At 35.5% G+C, this 22,644-nt stretch overlaps 1 protein-coding gene across 5 annotated transcripts; it reads right to left on the bottom strand.

Moving 5' to 3' along the window:
- Positions 1–1,294: 1,294 nt before the first annotated feature.
- LOC120634532 (far upstream element-binding protein 1) lies at positions 1,295–22,050 on the bottom strand. 5 transcript variants are annotated; one of them, XM_039905338.1, is made up of 17 exons: positions 21,843–22,050; positions 21,434–21,570; positions 19,939–20,096; positions 16,725–16,863; positions 16,030–16,089; positions 12,950–13,130; positions 12,073–12,201; positions 11,449–11,616; positions 10,444–10,574; positions 8,917–8,992; positions 8,681–8,837; positions 8,196–8,356; positions 7,251–7,424; positions 6,909–7,035; positions 6,078–6,244; positions 5,762–5,967; positions 1,295–3,673 (listed from the first exon to the last, which is right to left on the bottom strand). In XM_039905338.1, exons 1-16 carry the CDS (start codon positions 21,924–21,926, stop codon positions 5,764–5,766), a joined length of 2,253 nt encoding a protein of 750 aa, XP_039761272.1. In that variant the 5' UTR covers positions 21,927–22,050; the 3' UTR covers positions 1,295–3,673; positions 5,762–5,763. The 5 variants fall into 5 exon arrangements, with proteins under 5 accessions (XP_039761272.1, XP_039761320.1, XP_039761190.1 ...); XM_039905386.1 differs by having other exon boundaries at positions 5,762–5,970; positions 6,909–7,029; positions 21,843–22,049; XM_039905256.1 differs by having other exon boundaries at positions 5,762–5,970; positions 21,843–22,049.
- Positions 22,051–22,644: the final 594 nt, after the last annotated feature.

Below are 22,644 nucleotides of genomic sequence, written 5' to 3' on the forward strand. Positions count from 1 at the left end.
GTTTGTGAGCCATACACTCGTTCGGTCTTGTTTTGTTTAGTTAGATATAAGGTTAAAGCGAATATACCGACGTAAGAATTTCGAGAACCACCATTTTTTTATTTTCCAGTGCAAAGTTTTTGGATGGGGTTAAACATTTGTAAACTTTTGCCGTGACACAGCGAGCGTGTGGTGGAGTTGCGATAAAAATCAAAAAAAGGGGACGAATAACATATTTGTCAAAGTAATACTGTGAGAGAAAGACACGCATATCGAATATTTTTTAAACACATAATATTATTCGAAAAACATATTTACATACGCCAGACTTTCTTAGTTTCGAAAATAGCGAAATTTTATGCTGTGGAAGGCAATAAACACCTAAATATTCAATTAAGAAATAAATAACAGAACGACATCAAATAATGGTGCAAGGAGAATGTTGTTATACCGACATAAAAGTATGGGGTCTTCCAATAAGAACATTTCATTTATTTAGCAGTTTACGCAATTCTTCGAATTCAGAGTCATTATTATTACATTATTAGATCATGTATTAAAGTTTAACTTAAGACTTAAAATTGTTCAACGGGTTCATAATAATTTTGATTCTCCATATGGACAACAATAAAATAAGTAAATACGGTAAAAAAAATAAGTATTTTATTATGGCAGCATTGTCTTGTAGATGAATACAAAGTAAGTAAAATACGAAACCTATTTGTCTAACACTCAACTAAATAATTTTTTTAGTTAAAATTTTTAATATTCTTTATGAAAGACCCCACAACACATAAATTATAAGAAAATAAAACATTCAGGTAATAATTAAATTTTAGACACGAGTATAAATAGATTATGAATTTCAATAAAACACCAGTCAAATGAAATGAATGTAGGCCCAAAATAGAGCTAGAACACACATATAACAGTAAATTATCTAAAATGTGTAATTTGTGGCGCAATATTTAATAGCGTCGAGAATATAATTATATAATATTCATTAGTAATTGTTATCAACTGACACTACCCCTTACACTGACGGCTGAAAGGAAAAATATTACTGTAGTCTTTGTAGAGACAGTAATATAATATTTATCGCACAATCTGTTGTTATATTCTTTAAGTTTTGACACTGGTGAAAGCGACACCTAGTTATGTATTCATAAATAAATAAAAAGACGTTGCATAGATTCGACGAGAACGTTTGTTATATAGTACCTATTATATAGTATAGTTATGTCATTTATCATAGGGACACTTACCTCGAGGGGTCTGTGGAGAGAAGTAAATGATTATAAATAAAATAAACACGTCAATCAACATACACTTTATATCTTAATAATAATACAATTAGTCGGGACTCCCCCGTTATGAACGATGGTTTTTATATTCGCTTCTATTGTAAAAACAATTTTCGGGGAATGTACTCTCACATTGCCTTCATGTCCGATACTCACATTACGTCTAATAGTAAATTTATCAAAGCTAGATTTTAGTATGTAATATAGTATAATATAATTCTAAGTTATGGTGCTTAAAGTTCGTCGACTGTTAGTAAACTAATGAGCTGTCAAGAGAGTTCGCAAAGACTCCTAATCTGTGACACTTAACTTACAACTAGACATAATTCACAATTTAATGAAGTCGAACGTGGAGCCTGGTGACAAGAAACCGGGATACACTTGCAACATGCCACCCCACAACTGATATATACAGAGCGTCGATCAGGATAAGATAGGCATTGCTTTTATGCAGACATGAAGTGCAAACCACTGAACCCGTAACTAACTTAACTGTAATTCCGTAATAAACTTTATGGCGGGTCAAAACTTTTAGTCTGGATACCATTATATATATTTTAATTACGTTTTAAAGCAAAATGTCTCAATAAAATGATATTATCACTGGTCGAAACCCTGTACATGACCTAACTGCGCAACGGAAAGCGTATTTAACCTGATTAAAATATTTTTTTTTGTATTTCGTTATATCAGAATAACTATATAAATTTGATTTGACACACAAATTTGATATGGTGTGGCGTGTTGCATGAATATCCGCACTATTATATACGTTCGGGCGTAAAGTACGGCAAGAACTATGCTGCATAGACCATGTGTCCACAATTACTCATTTTAGGATTGTTACACGGCAAATGCCCGACCTTTTTACACGTAGCACTTCCCTGTAACACACTATGGAAGCACTAATATAAATAGACCTCTTCCTTCTAAGAACAAATAGGCTTTGAAATAATCTTATCTTTATTAATGAGAGCGGTTTTCTCTCATTTTAGACAGACTGAAGTATTAAAAAAGCAATATATAAATGTCTAAATTTACGTAGATTTTTGTCATGGTACGCCAAACTAGATAACAAGCTCATAAATATGAACGTTTCCATAGTTCATTCTCTTGAACTCTTGGTAAACGCAAATAGGACACTGGTCAATCATAGTTACGACCAAACGTATACAAGAGCAATATTTTTATTTTAAGCCTATATTAAGTTTAAGAATTATTAATAATAAGTTTTTTTAATATTTAATCATTTACGTCACAGTCCATACAAATCTAATAAGTTTTCCTCCCACACATTTAAATCACCTGCATTTTTTTTTGTATTTTAATTCTTAGGTTTGTGTTTAACTAGACGATTATGATAATTGATTATAAAAATAAAAAATAAAGGTTTTCTAAATACTTCTAAGGATAATGGATATATACCACGACGATGTGGGTTTGAGTTACTTTCGCAAAATTAAGGATGTATTTAGAATAATGGAGACCATTTTCATCTCGCGATAATTCACGTAAACTTTAAATTTCATTGGTTCGAGCGACCACATGTGCAAGCGGGACTCGTCATGAAATGGGAAACATCTGAGTTTCAGTTGTTTTTAATCATAACCAAAAGGTTTTATATAATTTAGTAATGGCTTATGCTGCTAAAACATGTGTGCCAATCGTAAACATTAAATTTGTATGTGCAACTGTGAATACCCGCCTTTAAACGGGAACAACACTTTCTCCACATCCGAAGGTAGAGATTATACATATAAATATACCCAATGGAGTAACATTGGAAGTGTGATAAAAGCTAGTCACTCGGTACAGTGCATTTACCTCGATTCCTCGCAGCTGTCGAAGTATCTCTGTCACTTTCATTATGCTTTCATTTCTCGCTTTCCGTCTCACTCTATAGCTCCGTCGGATCTCTCTGTTACATCGTTTAAGGCAGTGTGGCATTCTAAAGTTTTAACCTGGACAAACTGGCACGTCAATAGTAAATATCGAGCATAGAATAATAAAATCCAATTAACATCGAAAAGATGCAAGTGATAAAACACCGAGCGACAAAAATAAACAAGAATGTACCACACGGCCGTGAAATATGTATCGTTGCAAGCGGTTAAGACATCTAAATAATCTCTACAATTTTGACAATGTTTTTTTTTTAACTTACCCACAAGAAATAAAATAGTGATATGTTAAATATCTAAAAAAATATACCAAATTAAATGTACGACACACGACCATGGTGCTGTTTATTACTTTTTTGTGGGCGACTATTTATTGTTATTTATTGTGGGCGTAATAAACTTCGTCGAAACATTTCGCTTATAGAATATAGTTATAATCTACAATGGAGAGGTATCTTCACGGTTCCGTATCGGGCGGTCCGGCTGGCTCTGCAAGCACACAAACAAACGGACATGGCAAAATCACAGATAAAACAATACGCGGTATTTTTGCTTCGAGCGGCAATCCCGGCACTGGCAGCCTACTTACATCTGCAACACTACACACACGCACCAACAAAACTAACATTTTGATATATAATTATATACTTGTGTAAAAAAAACATTGATATTTCATAAAACATTTATAAAATCGATTTTAATCAAATCGATTTAAACCATCCAATTATACTAAAACATAATAAGTAATAATTTCGTGCAAACTGAAAAGAATCATAATATGAATTATCATGCATACAATATACTACAAAATTCCTGTAATACACGTAAGATAATGTGCCTAAGAGTCTTATATACATATACGTGGCGGTATTTGAACAGCAAGGAAGTTGTAAATTGCAGTTTGGATGCAGTTGCGTCGATGTATTTCGCAGTTGACTTGCAGTCCAAATGCAGTCCATCAGTCTTTATAGAACCTTACATAAAAAGTAAATAAGATTAATTAAAGTTATTTATCTATGGCTGCCAAATATACACATATTATAAAATGAGAAGCACCAAAAGATTTCCATATATTTAACATAAATATTCATAAAACTAGCACATTGTCGGAAAACGTGTCAAATTGAGTTAATTCCTTAAAAATAACCATTTTACACATGTTAGAAAGTACAAAAAAATGTGTTTTTTTTTAAACCAATAATGTGTTCATTTATTTAAATTATCAAGGGAAACTTATTTTGTAAGCAGGGTAAAGTTAGCCGCTATTTACTAGATTACGGGCAGTCTAGACTGGACTAAATATTTGCTTATTTTCACATAATTTATTATTTATACCTATAAAGCAACTTAAATGAAAGCTCTTATACATTATTTTGTAAAACCAACAAATAAAGCAAATAATAAGCCATTATCCATGCATTGTGTTTCTTATGTCTTATTTTAATTTGTTTACACTATATCAACTTGTTTGAACACCGTATCATAAGTTTTGTGATTTGTATTCTAATATTTATCTAAAAAGATAACTGTAGGGTGAGCTATTTACCAACGAATTTTTAACGTTAAAGATAATAGGTCTGTTCACACAATTAGCGTTTTAGGTACACTTGAAATAACATTAATATACTTATTTGATTATCATGTTGTTTTTTTTTATTATTAAATCTATTTTTTTTAGCAGTGCTAGGTCGTGTATTAGTATATTTAAATAATTTTGTAAGAGACAGATAAATCTTTTCCGGTGGATTATTTATTAGTACTTTGCATTATTACACTTCTAAAGAGAGTAAGTATTAAATTCTATAAAACCAAACATTGCATGTAAAATATTATAGTCAATGTGGCACATGTGATATGAGTTAATATTTTTTTTCTTTACAATATTTTAATTCTTCACAATCGAAATAAAAAGCAGCGTTTTATTACCGAGTTACTGCTACATAAAACACATTTTATCGTTCACTTAAACATTATATTTGATCTGACTTTTGAACAAATTCCGTCAATACACAACTAAAAACTCATGATACGTTGAGTAAACTCTGCTTACCTCTCAGCTCATGACGAAGCAGTACCTTAATGAAATATGGCCACAGATCCATCAATATTCTCCTTTTCTCTTAGGTTTGCTTAAGAGACTGCACATCCAGTATATTATTGATCTAAGATATGACCGTGAGTTACCAGTCATTATCACTGACATGTGATAACAATCACTAAAACCCTCCAGTGAAGGGTAGAGAGTGTCTTGTTTAATTAGCTCGCTGTTCGTGTGCTGTTAAGAGAATTCAGTACAGATCGCGCGATCTACTAAGGCCTGTTGATGCTGCCCAAACAGTTTTTTTTTAAACTAAATAGCAGTCTGCAGCATTTGTAGAAAGTCCAGGGCAAATTTCAACCCGGCCAAGAAAATTGTACGAACTGTAACTTTTGTAAGTGCACTTACGTTTATTGATGCGGCAAATTCTTTGAAGCGCTGCAGTAGCTAAGATGTTGTACGCTGGTTGGTAGAACTGCCCTGGAGTATCACACCTGTGTTGATTGCTGTTGGAGAGCCTTCAGTAACATTTCGCTTACGTTTATTGATGTTGATGCGGCGCGTGTTCCGGTGCGGGCGGCACGCCGGGGTACGGGTAGGGGTACCCGGGGTACACAGGCGGGTAGTACTGCCCGTACTGGGGCACTACCCCGCTGTTAGCGGAAGAAGACGGCGGCGTAGGATTCGGCGGCGTCGCTTGAGACGTTGGCTGCTGCGGCGCGTTCGACGATTGTTGCGATTGTTGCTGCTGTTGAAAAATTGCGTTTTTTTTAACTTCAATCGATATAGGTGTGACGTAAGTGTATTTAGCAGTAAAAGTACGTGATAATCACTCTTGACCATAAATAATTTTACCTTGAGCTTGAGCTGCCCTTCAATCGCCTCGGCCTCCTTCACCTTGCCAATGCTGCGATAGTACTCCGCCCACTGCGCGCTGTAGTCCGGTGCGGGTGCGGGCGAAGCGGACGGTGCGGGCGCCGGCGGGGCACTGACGGGGGTGCTGCTGCTGGGACCGCCGCCTCCTATACACACCAGTGAACCCTTCATCATCATATCAACCCATCACCAGAGATGGATCACCTCCCACAATAAGATTTTAGGGCCGTAGTCCACCACGCTGGCCCAGAGTTCATACACCGTTAAGAATATAATGGTTTCCTAGCGATGTTTTTCTTTCACCGTTGAAGCACGATATTTTTTATTACTTAAAACACACATAATATCGACGCATTGCCGGTTCACTACAGGGCACGGGTCTCCTCCCACAATGAGTAGGGGTTAAGGCCATAGTCCACCACACTGGCCCAGTGCGGATTGGTGTACTTCACATATCTTTGAGAACCTTATGTTGAACTGTCAGGCATGCCGGTTTCCTCACGATGTTTTCCTTCACCGATCAAGCAAGATATTTTTTAATTACATAAAATGCACATAAGTTGGCAAAGTCAGAGGTGCATGCTAGGATTCGAACTCGGCCCCCCAAAAGTGAAGTCGAGCTCCTACTGAGCTATCACTGCTTCTTTTGTATCAGCTACTTAAAATTAACCCATAATTACTGAAACGAGCGAGCGAGCTCACATTGTTTCGCTAAGTGAAATTTAACAATACATAATATTTGACCAATAAAATAATACGACAAACTTCCGTGACTTAATTTTAAAAATAGATTCGACGGCGAAAAAATACCTTGTTGTGGCTTGCTCTGTTGTTCAACGGCCTCAGCCTCGCGCACTAGTCCCAGCGAACGGTAGTAGTCGATCCACTGCTGCGAGTAATCCGGTTGACCTGTAGCCGGGTTTATCTGCACCTGTTGCTGACCAAAATTACTTTTTACTATAAGTTTCAAATGTGATAAAAATTCAAATATTATTATAACGCATCATGACATTATATTAATTGGTGTATGAGTGCAAATAGCGACATTCGAGTTCAAATTAACAAGGATTTGAGTGAGTCCAAGCAACACGTATATTCTTACGACAAAGTGGTTAGAGTGAGACATCATAAAACAGTTTACGCAACCCGTACCTGCGGCTGCTGAGGTTGCTGGTGATGCCAATGCGGGTTGTAACCCCAAGCCGGTGGTCCAGGATTGGGTGCGGCGCCGTAGTAATCACCATTACCACCGTTGCCGCCGCCATTGCCGTTACCGCCACCACCGCTGCCGCTGCCGTTACCGTTGTCCGGGATGAAGTTCACAGGCTACACAATTGGTTGAGTTACAGTAAGCACGAATAAATGCTTTTGCTTTAAACCTTTATACACTGGTTACAAGATGAAGTTAAACAACGTAAATCAGACTATAATAAAGTATTGCACAATGGGAAGAAGGTGTAATCTTTTTCTGTTATTAATAACGTTAAATTAAGATTTTTTTTGTTAAAACTATTATTACATCTGTTATTATTTAAGCAATAGGAAAAACCTTAACACCCATTATGCAAATATTGGGTCTGATTATTTATTATAGAGTGAATGTAATGATATGTTTTCACTAGAAGGTAAGGATGTGGGGATAAAAAGATTGTGTGAAAGACATTAATATATATCAATTAGTTACTGCTTTTAGTATGTAGGTAAAATTGTATAAGTAAACACTCGTCATCAAACAGTTTACTGCTGGACGTAAGGCCTCTCGGGAGGGGAGGGTGTTGCCCATGATCACAACACTGGGAGTTGGGTTGTTGATCGCAGTACATAGTAGCAGAGGATGTTCCTGCTATATCTCAATATTCTCTCAGTCGCCCGGAGGAAGTGGAGATGTAGTGACAACACCAAACCATTGAAAATATATAAAGTTACTAGCGGACTCCAGCGCCATCTGTGGGGCTATTTTGTCAATCTAAACCATCCAGGATGCCCCAACGTATACGAAAAAAATCATTCAAATCGGTCCAGCCGTCTAGGAGGAGTTCAGTGGCATACACACGCACACAAGAAATATATATAAAAGATAATGTATGTTCTTGTTACCATGCCAACTTTCTCCATGATAATCCGTTTGCAATGCTCCACAGCTTCAGGATGGCCGCGTATATAGAACGTGCGGTTGTTTCTATCATTGTTCTGTGCACGACGATCTAACTCGCAATGCGCGCCCGACTGGGCGTTGATCTGCTTGATCACCTCACCACCTTATCATAAAAAATAACCACCGCACTGTACAATTTATAACATTTCATTTAAAAAGTAAACTTCATAATCCGAACAAATACGATTACACCTACGAAAAGAAAGGCCTTGAAGTTCCTATTAAAAAAGTAACTCTTCTCTATTATTGTCTTACGGTCGTTGTATAGCTTTCTTTAAAATTGTAAGAAGAACTCTTTTATTGTTTTTATTTATTTTATGGCACTTGTTTTTTTATATTTTTTAAATTTACTTTACAGTAAAAGTAATAGAAAAGTTTTTTTCATTATAAGATATTGTAGAAATACGGAGTGTAAACGTGTTTTTACCTCTGCCAATGATGAGGCCACATTTGACATTGGTGACAGTAAAGGTGACGCGGATCTCCTGCCCTTGATCTGGCCATTGCTGGAAGTCTCTATCTCCCCCTCCACCCGCTCCGTTGCGCTGTTGCGGACCGCGTGCTCGGCCCGAACGGATCGCCAACTGTGGAAAAAACTCCATCAGTTCAATCTCAAAACGGTTAACAGTCGTGAAATGCTTATGAATATGTGCTTGTACTCACATTGACACTGGCGATCAAATCTTCGATCATCTGCCTCGCTTGGTCAACCTGATGAGGCTTCCCTTGTAAATAACACCTGAATAAAAACATGCATTTATAAATATGTTCTGCCTAAAAGCTACCGCACTTTATTTTTTAAAGGAGAGGAGGTTATCAATTCAGGATGATGTTTGTTTTTATGTATGTTCGGGCATAACTCCGTCATTTATAGTTGGACTTGCAAAATTCTTTTTTTTTGTTCCAAAGGCTTTTCCGTAACGGTCTCATATAATTTACAATGATCTCATAATGAGTTTCGAAGATAGACAACGGAACTCATCAAAATAACAGCAAGTCAACCGCGATTGCTGCTGTCGCATAAAAATACACTGTTTACGAAATTACACAACATAACATCACGTCTGTACACTCGAAACGTTTATGTACATGTATTCTATTTATAATTTTTTTTTTTTTTTTAAAGTATATAGACAAGTGCTTGACTGCAATAACACCTGATGGTAAATGATGATGCAGCCTAAGATGAAGCGCGCTTGCCTAGAAGATGCCTATTCACTCTTGATTTGAAGGTACCCAGATTATAGGTATCAGGGAAGACGGAAGATGGGAGGGCATTCCAGGCCTTTGCGGTGCGGATCAGAAAGGAAGAAGCAAAACGCTTCGTACGTGTTGATGGTATTTCAACCACGTAACGGTGCAGATTCTTTCGGTGCCTCGCAGTTCGATGGTAGAAAGGAGATGGTTTGACCAAATCGAATAGCTCCTGAGCACACTCTCCGAAATGTATCTTGTAGAAAACAGCCAGACAAGCAACCTTGCGCCGGTGTTCAAGGCTTTGAAGTCTACTGACTACAAGGTCGTTGCCAATGAGTCTCCTAGCACGACGATCCACCGAATCCAAAGCATCGAGCTGGTACTTGGCAGAGCCATCCCATAAATGGCTGCAGTACTCCATGCACGACCGAACCTGAGCTTGGTACAGGGTTAGAAGCTGTTCTGGCGTGAAGTAGCGCTTAACTTTGTTGAGGATGCCAAGTTTTTTGCCAGCAGTTTTAGCTTTGGACTCGATGCATTGTCCAAAGCTTAGATTGGACGAAATGCTGATACCTAGGAGCTCAATACTATTCGTGATTGGCACAGATACATTTCGGAAAGTCGGAGTTAGGGGGAACGGACTCCGTTTGGCGGAAAACAAACACGCTTGGGTTTTGGAAGCATTAAACTGTACCAGATTAGTGTCACCCCAATCGGACACCTCGCTTAAGGCCAGATTAACGCGTTCCACCAAGGCCTCTCTGAGCACAAGAGTTTCGTCTCCACTAGCTCGTGGACTGGACATGTATCTAGCCGTCACAGTGCTGTCATCTGCATACCCAAAGATGCCGGGATGCCGGCATAAGGGTACATTTTCCATTAAAGTTGTTGTTGAAGATGCATTTCTTATCGCGACTGAAAGCTAGCACATAGTAGTATTTTTTGTCGAAATATTTTAAATCTTGTATAGGCTAGAACGGTCAATGTTTTTACCTTTTATCCCCAGGTCCGTCATCCCGTTCCTGATGGAACTGCACTCTGCAGCCAGTTTCTGCCTGAATTTTCTTGATCATATCGCCACCTCTACCTATCACTATACCAACTGCTATTTTTGGAACCAGCACCTGGTAACAATATATAATTAATTACAAAAAGTTTGTGTTGCCAAAAGTATAAGAATGTGATATTGATTTCGCAGTATTTACTAAAACATGCGAGTAATATGCTGTAAATCCCCTTCCTTGTAAAGAGCAAGATGTACCTTCACAAAGTAGTCTTCATAATAAACTCACTTTTATGTTAGGATCAATATTTTATGTATAAGATGATAACTGAAAATCACTATCATTTTATTTCACTATAAAATGCGTTATTTTAACCTTAAAATTTTGCAACTCTTTAATAATACATATTTATTTCATATAGTTTGCTATTATGTATCTTCATGGTTAGGTACATAAAATATTGATCCTAACTGAAAATCACTATCATTTTATTTCACTATAAAATGCGTTATTTTAACCTTAAAATTTTGCAACTCTTTAATAATACATATTTATTTCATATAGTTTGCTATTATGTATCTTACATGAGACACTGTCAGGGCGTTGCAAACATAATTATTTACTTTTCTTTATTCATGGTTAGGTACACTAAAAGATTACAATATTATAATATGTATTAAATTTTTAAGAAGAAATTAAGCAGTTGAATTAATTAATTTTACTTAGGATTAAGTAAAAGACTAATCAATTATCTCTGATATCTTTAACGAACCTTAACTATGTTTCAGCCAATTTAAAGAAAACTTTTATTAATGGCATCTTAAAAAACATTGCTCCATTGGTAAAAACCGTATGAAAATGCGTACTTCTCGCCCAGACATACAAAATATGTAGTGATAGAAAAAGATGTCCAAAAAAGTCTTAATACCGTTCTATTAGTTAAGGTTTAGCTAACCCACTTTGAGCGTGTAACGCGCAATAACTTTGTTCTCACCTCAGTGGAATTTGTAGCAAGTCCGTTGCCTTGGTCCTGCTGGTACCCGTCATCGTATGGTCTCTGGCCACCTCCCTGTTGCATTTCCTTGTCTGCGAGTAGTTCATACACCAGTTGCTTAGCGTGCTCTACTTTGGACGCGTCGCCGGATATACGAAGGGGCTTTTCCTAATCGGAACAGAAATTCCCATCTCAAAAATTGTGGAGGATTAAATCGAGCATGACAATGTATGAAGTTGCGTCTTTTGCGTTGGTTAAATAATTCTTCAACTTTTAATAAGTATTTACTGTACAAACAAAATGTTAGCTACAATAAAAATAAAAAACAGAGGGAACTTAATTTAGGCAAGCAAAGGTGGTGTTACATTGGTGTTTGGTGAGAGTCTTGTACGTACGGTACGAAATAAAAAACCAAATACTAAACTAGTATTATAAAAGCCAGTGTTTTACTACTATACAGTACTCTTTCACGCAGCAATGTAGCTATAGAGCCGAATAATGACAGACTATTATTATCTCTGGAAAATCAATCTACATGTACTGTTTCATATGCACAGTTCATAAGCTGACAGTAAATTAGAAAAACTTACAAAAATTCATTTATCAAAAGAAAACTATACTTACATATTCTGTGTTTGGGCCATCTTGGATAACAACCATCTTAGCTCCTGACTGCTCTTGTAGTTGTTTGATGGTTTTACCATTCTTGCCGATAATCAGACCTACTTTGGGGCCCGGCAGCATTATTTCTTCCTGTCAAAAATAAATTTGGTAGCTAAAGAAATTGTATTTTTTTTATTTTATTACAAGTTAGCCATTGACTACAATCTCACCTTTTTAGTAAGGCATGATGCAGGTGGTACCAGTCTAACCTGTTTATTCTATGGCAGTAATATTAAACCCATCTGGCATGGATGTTACATAATCTACTTACCTGCTAAGTTCGCGATCAAAAACGAGCGGTCAATCAACCTAGCGGACGTTCACTCAATATAAAATTTAAACAAACTGTCTTTAAAAACGGTCCTAAGTAAAATTCACACATTGACCAGTTGTGGCGTGATTGGTGTGGCACAACTCATGTTCCTGCGAGCTTTCACGCTCGACGGCCAGTTAATTGAGGTTTACAAGAAATATAGTTGTAGGTTAGGTTGTGCACCTACAACGTTGCTGAGGCTATTTCAACAACGTTGCTTCTTCCTTTCTAATCCGCACCGCAACGGCCTGGAATGCACTCCTATCTTCAGTCTTCCCCGAAACCTATAATCTGGGTACCTTCAAATCAAGAGTGAATAGGCATCTTCTAGGCAAGCGCGCCCCATCTTAGGTTGCATCTTCACTTACCAACAGGTGTTTCAAGTCAAGCACTTGTCTGTATATTATATTTAAAAAAAAGGTTCGAAAAAAACCCTGGGCAAAACCTACCGCATACTGTTTTCCATAGATAGATTTGGTATAGCGACTTTTCTTAGACGGTAACACATTAAGTAATCCTACTTACCATCATGTTACCGCCGCCACCACCGCCACCGCCGCCGCCTCCACCACCACCGCCTCTGTTCATGGGTGGCATACCACCGCCACCACCGCCATTTCCGCCGCCGCCACCGCCTACAGGGTTGTCCATATGCTGAGGAGCGTTCTCGCGACCGCGGTGATTGACGATCTGGTTGACCAAGTCCCTGTTCCACAGATGAAAAAATGATGAGATCCTTTATGACAAATAAATCCAGATGGATAATATAATCAAAATCAAAATCCTAATCCTATGCCTATTCTCAGACGGACAGTATTTACGCCGTCACGCACATACCCGACGTGATTGTTTCACGACGGGTAGATCGAGGGGTGAAAGGCGAATTGTATATTATTAAACTATAGTCAATTTTTTCCTACCTGTCTCAAAATATAAACAATCTTTTTGTTATTCTTCAATGTGAAGTGTGTTTTTATAATATTATAAAAACATTTATATATTACTCTAACTACTTTTTTTATTAAGATTGTTTACATAATGAGATGGTGAAGATTCTGTTGTACTCAAATCTCTAAATTGACATGTTTAAAAATAGTGCTAACCTTTTTCAGGAGAAGGACAGTTTAAGAGATTTGTTACTATAGAATTGGCACCAATGCGACCAATTTTGGTCTGCACATTAAACTAAATGAAATTGACAAGTCTAGAAAAGAGCTCCATCTGTTTCATATCATTATTTGTGGAAAGCATTATTTTTAGACTTGTAAACTTATTTAAGTTTAGAGATTTGTGCACAGTAGAATATTGGTATCATTGGGTTAGAAAAAAATGGAGTATATATATCTTTTATATGTACTTTTATATACAGGGTCGGCCCGGCCCTAAACGTGGCTCGAATAGCCACTCGACTGCTTATGACGCCGCCGCAATATTGCACCATCAATTTTCCGATCTTAATTATATGTTTAGTCCTAGTCCTAGAGACTCATGAATATACAATATGCAATTCTTACACAAAAAAGTACTGTTTTAAACGGGTGTTCATTATATTTGTAAGTACAGAAATCTAAATGTAACCATCGGTGTTTTATACTACCTATAGAATAAGGCATAATATGATAATGATAATGTGGAATTTCCGCGTACATTTGAAGCATAGCCTATGAGAAAAACTGGTTCTTCCGAAAAGTTTCCAGTCAGATTTGAAAACCAATACCAATAGAAGGCTTTATATCATCATTGAGGGTTTCTTCTAAGACCGTAAACCTTCGTAGCTTTAATTTAAAGTTTACGAATGTAGTTATTACTATCATTTCACTAAGATGTTTTGTGCAGGGCTGTGAGATAATGGTGATAAATTCTGTACGTACGTATCAAATGTTACTATGGCATCTTTTACTTTGACTACGTTAGAATACCTATTATTCAGTTTGTTACATTACATATGTTATATCACTTGACACTTGCGTTTGTAATTCGAAATTCAGAAACTAAGCTAAAATTTGAGAACTTAACTACCCACTACTGAACTATCCAAAATATGAGTTTTTTTTTTTTCTCAAATGTGTAATAAGTCTCAGTAGAGTGATTTAATACTAAAATAAGATTATATATTTTTTTCTAACTTGCAAATTCTAACTTGATGTAATGAAAAACTTTGTATACTTAACACGTGTATTACTTAACTTAACGCAATTTTATCAAAATGTATAAACCGTTAATATAAATTGTCGCCAAAAGATTATATCCCGAATGTAGATAAATAATTGCTTGTCACCCCTCGAAAACATCAATATTTTTTAGGTAAAATTTAGACTTTATATTACTATTCAGGGTTCCGTAGTCAAGGAATGCTGTTTCGACACGTCTGTCTGCCTATCTGTCACTACCATTATAATCAGAACCCATTAAATCTGTAACACCGAAATTAATTTAGGAGTTATAACAGCAGTCATAATATTGTATATAAAAAAATCAACATCAGTAGCGATATGTTTCAATGATGAATTTGAGACACACATTCAGGCAACTGTGTCGGAATGCATGTCTTTGAAAACTAAAATAAGGCAAAGATCAATATTTATACAGCCATCTATTACCATTTTATAAAGCTCATCTGCCACCCATAAGCAATAAAAAGTATGAAATCCGTTGTTAGGGAAGACTGTTTATAGATTTTACTTGCGTGGCAATGGGACTACTTGTTGAATATTTTATATTGAATAATTTCGAACAAAACAAACATTAAAAAGACAAACATATAATCAGCTTGCTAAATAAAAAAAACAATCTGGCATAACAGAGAGCAAATTATAGTAACAAATGGAAAATGTTATAAGATTGACAGGAAGCTGGTGATGTACCAAAGACATACCGGTCGGATAGTATTTTTTTTATTTCATAAACAAAAAAAAATATACAACTATACGTAATAAGTTATTTTAACTTATGCCCCTTCCAATTTAAAAATACAATTGGCCTAATTACGTAACCAACACATAATAGCTTTTACGATATTTCATAGTACATCACCCATTAATTTTCTATACATAAAGTGGGACTTTTTTCAATAAAAAGCTAAACTGACCAAGATAATGTTATACTTTCTTTACCAAAAAAAACATAAGTAGTGGTGCTTCGATTTTTATTATTTAATACAGGTAAAAACAGTGGCTAAAATTAATAATGCAGTTATATTTTTATTTTGTTCAAACTAATATTTGACTGTCCAGATTTTTTATAAAAGTGAAATATGCAATTGTAATTGAACAATCATATTGCTTTTGCTGTTTATTCATTTATTTAAAAAAAAATTATCCATATTTTAAAACCTTGTTTCGGTTTCCTGTATAATAGTATTTTTTTCAATAATACACCAACATTTAATTTTAAACTCATAATGGAGGAAAAGAACTACAAAAATAATTTTTTTCAAGTGATAAGTAAATTATCTTTACTGGCATGACTACGGAACCCTTCCTTAAGCATGTTCTGGTATGTACATGATTAGTTATTCGACAACACAAATTTGAACATTGCAAAATCATCACAAAAGGGGGAAGTGTCTCATTAAAATAGTTTTAATTAAATAGTTTCATCATTACCCGAATGGCGACATATCAGTCTCTTGCTCCATCCGTCTATGGCTTGGGCCGGCGCTGTATCTAGAGCAGTGGCATGTATTTTATCCGAGGATTTAAGTCACGCATAATGTAAAAAGAAAATATTTTAAAGGACTAATGTGAAATATTCGGAACATTATATCTTTGTACAAAATCGTAAGACAATCTAAGCTATTGGGGCGCACAATGTATTCAAAGATAGTTGGGGGTATAAAATGGCTGATGCGAGGTATGTTTATAAATTAATATCTAACATTAAGACGTAGTCGGATACAATTCGCCCCTCGATACGCACTTTAAATTCCTATTATTAATTAATATATATATATTTTTTTTAATAATTTACTTATTACAGAAACCATCTTCAAAACTGTTTCATCACACAAATGTGTTTGTAACAAGGGTTAATGCTACCAGTGATTTTGTATTTGATGGTTAGAAACAATTTGCAAATGCAAATCATAAGAAAACTTATTTTGTATACTGTCATACAAAAACTAATGAAGTCTGAAGTGTGCTACCATTTAAACCCATTTATTGTAACCATGTTCCATTATAACATAACATTATGTTAGCTATAAAGCTAGGTATGCAATTTTTAAGGCTAGCTACTTGTGTTAAGACTGTATATACAAAGCTATACACAAAAGCGCAGTTATGTAAGATGTGAATCATACTTAGCCCTCGCGATAGCTTCCCGGGATCCGGTGAGAGTACACAGACGATCCGGCTGTCCGCCGGAATCCGGTGCCATCTGTATCTTGCACCCCGACTCCGCTTGGAGGCGCGTTATCTGCTCTCCGCCACGGCCGATTACTACAAAATTGAACTGGTTTAATCCCAAATTGCGGCGATCTTGAGCAGTGATAGCGGGTTAGGCTATTGTAGTCGACGGCACAGTAGACTTTTTTTGTATCAGTTTTGACGGCCGATTGGCCTAGTGGGTAGCTACCCTGCTTACTGTGTCCAAGGCTGTGAGTTCGATTCCCACTACTGGAACATGTTTGTGTGATGAACATGAATGATTTTCAGTGTCTGGATGTTTATATGTATATTATAAGTATTTATGTATTTTATTCATCAATCATCTTAGAATTAGAAGTGCGCAAATCTGTCTGTCTGTTATGCAGTCATGTCGAAACCACATTGTGAACAGAGATCAGTCTAGACCTTGAGAACTTAGGGTACCTTTTATTGCAATAAATATATTTTTTAAATCGTGACTGCGCCGGTTCCAGGTTTTTTTATATCAATTGTTTATTAGTATTGACTGTATTCCAACAAAATTCTGTTAGGAATTTCTCAGTACAATCTGCATTTTGTGAATTTGCATTGTCACCCTACGACCCTAGGAGTTCCTACACCCTACACGTTCAGTTTTCGGTCTAGTAGAAATGAAAATCATCTAAATAAAGATGACCATGTGTTTATGGTTCTAGAAAACCATCTCTTGTGAGGAGGCCAGTTTTGGGCTCGAAATAGGTTGAAGATGATGTTGCCTAACCTGGTATTATCAGGATTCCTTGCTCTTAAGTAATTTGTGTATTTTGTTAGATAATATTATTACATAATGTTATGCAATAATAATTTTGTTTATCCGCTGGAATAATATACTAGAATGTTTAGCCTAATGAATTTATATATGTTGGTGTTAACTTTGAATAATAAGCAGCTTATCTATAGATACTTATACTATAAATACGACGATACGATTTTATAAATTGATGGAAAGCTACATTGCGAGTGAGTAATGGCTACATTTTATTTCATTAATAAAAAGATTTCGGCTTTAAACATCGGTTCAGAAAGTAAAAGCTTTAATAAGCATCTTTATCCACGTGCTCTTATAAAACAACAGTTATACGTAAACACGTAAAATTTTCGAGGTCGATATAATCCAGTCCAGAATTTTCATCTCTTTTTCATTGGGAAAACAAATGATGAACACAATTCATGATCCTCTAAGCTACAGAAGTCATCACCTCATTCTTTATGGATTCCTAGCAAATGATAATCTGTATTTTTTTTATCTCGAATAGGTTCTACTATAGTCGGAAAAATGTAATAGGCCCGTTTTGACATTTGTGCAAGACCATAGAATGTAACTTGGAACGAAACTGAAAGAAACAAAAAAATAAAAATCAATTACATACAGTGTTTTAAAAAATACGTAAATTTTTTTGGGACGTTAAATAATATGAAAGAATATATCGCGAGTATTCTTTTTGCGCTTACTTCATAGTAGCATGCAATTTATAATTGTTGCGAAACGTTTCGAAAACAGTTACGTTCTCAGTCTTTTTTTTTTTTATACTAGAGCTGTAACCATTTTTTTACTGAATATCGAAATTAAATATTGTGTAGTTATCTTTACTGCAAAGAATAAGCTTGGTTCTCAAAATGGGTTCTAAATAATGAGTCTGAGATGATGTATCTGACCAAGCGGCACATGACTGAAGCGTCCCCGCGCGCACTGCGCAATTTTTCGTTCCATATCTTGTAAAGTTGACTGTGCGCTCGTTTAAGTTTGATATATATTGTAAACTTTTACGTTAACTATGGCTCTTCTAATTTGGACATTAATTTAAACATAGTGATTTGACTCGATTTTTGTGTTTGTTGTTATATAGTACTAACTCTGTTTCAACATGTTGAAACGTGGACGTATAATCAACAGCCAGTCACGCGTATTGGTTGTGAAGTTAAAGGAATACTTTGAACGAACGAACACTTTACATACATAATAATATAAATCAAGTACTGATACAAACTTGAATTGATTTATCGTGAGTATCGAGTACAGAGTCTTATGGTTCCATAACTAGTTACGTCGCGATGACAAATGTCAAAACGGGCCTATTACATTTTTACGACTAGAGTCAGTCAAACTCTGATTATAATTCTTCTTCTTTAGGCGCCTTGGGCACTTTTTGGATGAACAAAATTAATGGATCTCGCGTCATAGTCCCCCAACGCTTTCTATGGACTATATGTACTACTAGTACTATATGTCAAAAAAAAAATAATTCAAATTCATTTATTTCAAGTAGGCCTACTTTATAAGCACTTTTGAAACGTCAAGTATGTATGTTTGTGTGACTCTACCACCGGTTCGGAAAGCAGATTCTACCGAGAAGAGCCGGCAAGAAACTCAGTAGTTGCTCTTTTCCAACATCAACATTTACAATCATTTTGCTATCTTGAGGGAGATGAGAGCGAGGCTGGCTGCTTCCATTCTACCTTGTTATTGAGGAATTCATCAAATGTATAGTAACCTCGCTGTACTAGATGCGTTTTTACACATTTTTTAAATGTATGCATTGGTAGGTCAAGAATTTCCTGTGTGTGTACTGTTTATATGACTGTGTACTTTTAAGGTGAACAAAAAGCTTAAACTCGCGTCATCGTGACCGCACGCTTCTCATGAGCTATATGTATACTGATAAAACTGTATATATACACAATATGTACAGTTTCAAAAAATATACTGTAATATACAGTGGAGTGCACTGGGTTCCTTACCAGGGTATGCATACAGCAGGAAAATTACATAAAATGGCGAAAATCCTCCTCCTATACGAGCTATATATCAAATTTAGGGTGGGCAGTGATTTTGTGCATGTATGAAGTGCACATACTATTTAAACTGTATATATTGTGTGTATAACTGTATACACACAATATATACAGTTTCTAGTTTTAGTTTTCACTACTATCGGCAGACCCGAAAGACAGCTGCATGTGTTTATGGATTTTATCGATGTTTTATCACAGCCTGTGAATATATAGTAATGAGTATCTTCTTTTTGGTTTATTGGTTCTGGGCGCTGAGCGATCGAACCATTGTCAAGTGCTTATTTTGTGGTCTATTGTTATTTGCTGTACACTCACTGAGTCCAACCATCTTGTCAGGCACTCTGATGTACTCATTGATGGACTGGTCCGGCATGTTCATGTTAGGGGCGCACAATGGTGGTGTGGGCGCTGAGGACGAGTTGGCTATACGCGCTGCTGCCGCTGCCGCTGCCGCCGCCGCTGCTGCTGTGGCACTGCGTACAGATAAATCTATAGAAGTGCCATCTCTCGATTGGACAATATTTCCAATAATTATCTTTTACTTGCCTGATAGTCTTGTGGTTAAACTTCAGCTTTCATTTTGGGGGCCATCTCTAAGTATATGTTTTGATCATCTTAAGCAATTCATATTATACCTCATGGACTACCTATCAGATTAATTATTGCAGTTAGAATGTAATACAATTACTAATTGTATTAGTCCCAAAGAGGGCTGACATTAGATGGGCAGGCATATACATATGACAAAAACTATATCCCTGTTTCAGTTTGAGGACAGGTTGTGCCAACCGCACATAAAATTATTTAGGGGCAAGAATATCAAGAGAATTTGAATGTAATAAGAATCAGGGCCCTATTTATTTATTTTCTATTCATTTTATGCATGTTAATATGGCTTTGCTGGTAGGATGGTAAGTACACCTTAACTACCCTTACTAGACAAATTTATAACACATATTCTTTTTTTTTATTCCCCTCCAAGTTAGCCCTTCATAGCAATTTAACCTAAAGTTAAGTAATGATGCACTATAATATGGAAACAGGCTAACCTGTAAGGGGGTATGAAAGTTATATTAATATATTATTAAACCTCCTAATGGGTTGTTATGCCACAAACATTAAATCACTAAGTGCCTCATCTTTGTTGGTAGGGTGGGTACTAGCCACTGCCAAAGCCACCCACCAAACAAAGCCTTAGCATCCGCTATTACAACCTTAAGCAACAAACATAGAAAGCTCTACTTATCTTTACATTATATGAGAAAAAATTAGTTTACAAGTAGCCATACATATCTATCTATCTATCTACCCATATATAGGTTGGTATTGTAAGCAGAATATCCAAATAGCAGAATAACTATTATGATGTTATTTTGCATACAACTTCAGTAAGCAGGCTATCTACTACTTAATTTCTAACTAGATAGGTAATTCATACGAGAAGTGCATTCATCCAAGTGAACTTTTTATCGCTGGAATAAACATACACTTACAAAAGAACTATAGATTTATACAAATTTTGGCAAACTCAGCATATTAATTCCCATAGGTTTAGTAATTCTATATATTGTTTATGTATAGTCAGTTTCATGTTTATCATTTTTACTGTTCTATAGCAATTTTTTCTTACCTGTCTTACAACGTAAACAATCTTTTAATTACTTTTTACAGAAGTTTTTTTTTTATTGTTTTAATTTATCCAACATATTTTTTTACTATTTTAAAAAGTTACTTTAATTAACACAAATTAAAGAGAAGTTGAAAAGTTTTAATTTTCAAATTGGCCTGAAAAAAAAAATTGTATATGTACCTCATTGACTGTTGTTGCTGTTGCTGCTGTTGCGGAGGAGGATAAGGAGGTTCTATCGGGGCTAATTTCTTTGCACTTGGTTCGGGTCCTTCTTCCAATGGTCTTTTACCACCGACACCTTCAATTCTAGCGGCAACCTAAAAGCAACGGCGCAAAAACTAACAATGAAATTTAACAAGACGACAGGGCGGTATGTCATGTAAACGGTACGTGTCGCGAAAAACAAAATGTAGGTTATTAGTTTTAAACAACGATCCTCAACTGAAATGCTAGGGAAACGAGTATAGTTCATACATTAGAAATGTATCGAAGTTATTTGGAGGTAAATTGAGAAAAAAAGAGGGGTTATTAGGAAGCTAAAATGTCAATGTAGGTATAACGATTATGCAGATTACAGAGTTCCGCTCACCAATCTAGCACGTTGTAAAGCAGCCGCAAATCCCACCGGTTGACTATTGTTTTGAAGCGTAGCCATAGAAGAATAATCACTCATGTTTAAATTAATTCAACCATTCAATCGCGCAATGGGGCAGCCATTAAAATGAATCAAAAGATCCAAAGAATATTACGACTATTTCTCGCAAACTTGGACGAAGAGGACGCGGAGAACCATAAACAAAGGAGTTTGCATAGATGGTACCTATCGAAAATCGCGTGCGTCAAAACTGAACAAAATGACCAATCACTTTTATTTGTATATCGCAACATCATTGAAATTCTGCATTGCTATTGGTTAATATTAAAATGGCGTCCCTCCAAAATTTTTTAACTTCAAAATTACAAATGGTTTTGATCGTTTTTAAAATGAATGCAATGGTACAAAATTATTTATGAAATAAAAACTCATGAAATGTATTAAAAACAAGTCATCCTCTTTATTTCGCCGGGAAAAATATTTCACGAAGTTGTCTGTAAAAATACCTTTCACTTTATTGTCTATGCTTTAATGCGTTTTGATATTGCAATTAATAATTTCACAAATTATTTTGATTAAAATAAAATAGATTAAAACTAAAATAAACAACTAATTTCTATTAAATAAAAGATCAAAATTAAAAAAAAATATATCATGAATACTTACCAGGCATTCCAATAAAATTCGAACTGAATTTTTTGATCATTGCTTGATTTAAATTCAAGAATTAAATTTAATACAATTATTTATTGATTCCTTTAAAATTTTTGTTCTTTATGTGGATGGGTTTAAATTT

The sequence above is a fragment of the Pararge aegeria genome, chromosome 1, assembly GCF_905163445.1.
Source record: "Pararge aegeria chromosome 1, ilParAegt1.1, whole genome shotgun sequence".
In the NCBI taxonomy this organism is placed as follows: domain Eukaryota; kingdom Metazoa; phylum Arthropoda; class Insecta; order Lepidoptera; family Nymphalidae; genus Pararge; species Pararge aegeria.

What these genes read in the sequence shown, in the direction of transcription:
- LOC120634532 (XM_039905256.1), bottom strand. Translation starts at nt 21,926, where the DNA reads ATGAGTGATTATTCTTCTATGGCTACGCTTCAAAACAATAGTCAACCG. An exon ending in CAGCAACAACAGTCAATGAG is followed by an intron (nt 20,097 to 21,433) that starts GTACATATACAA and finishes ATCTGTACGCAG; the next exon opens with TGCCACAGCAGCAGCGGCGG. An exon ending in ACAGAGCAAGCCACAACAAG is followed by an intron (nt 6,245 to 6,908) that starts GTATTTTTTCGC and finishes TGGTGTGTATAG; the next exon opens with GAGGCGGCGGTCCCAGCAGC.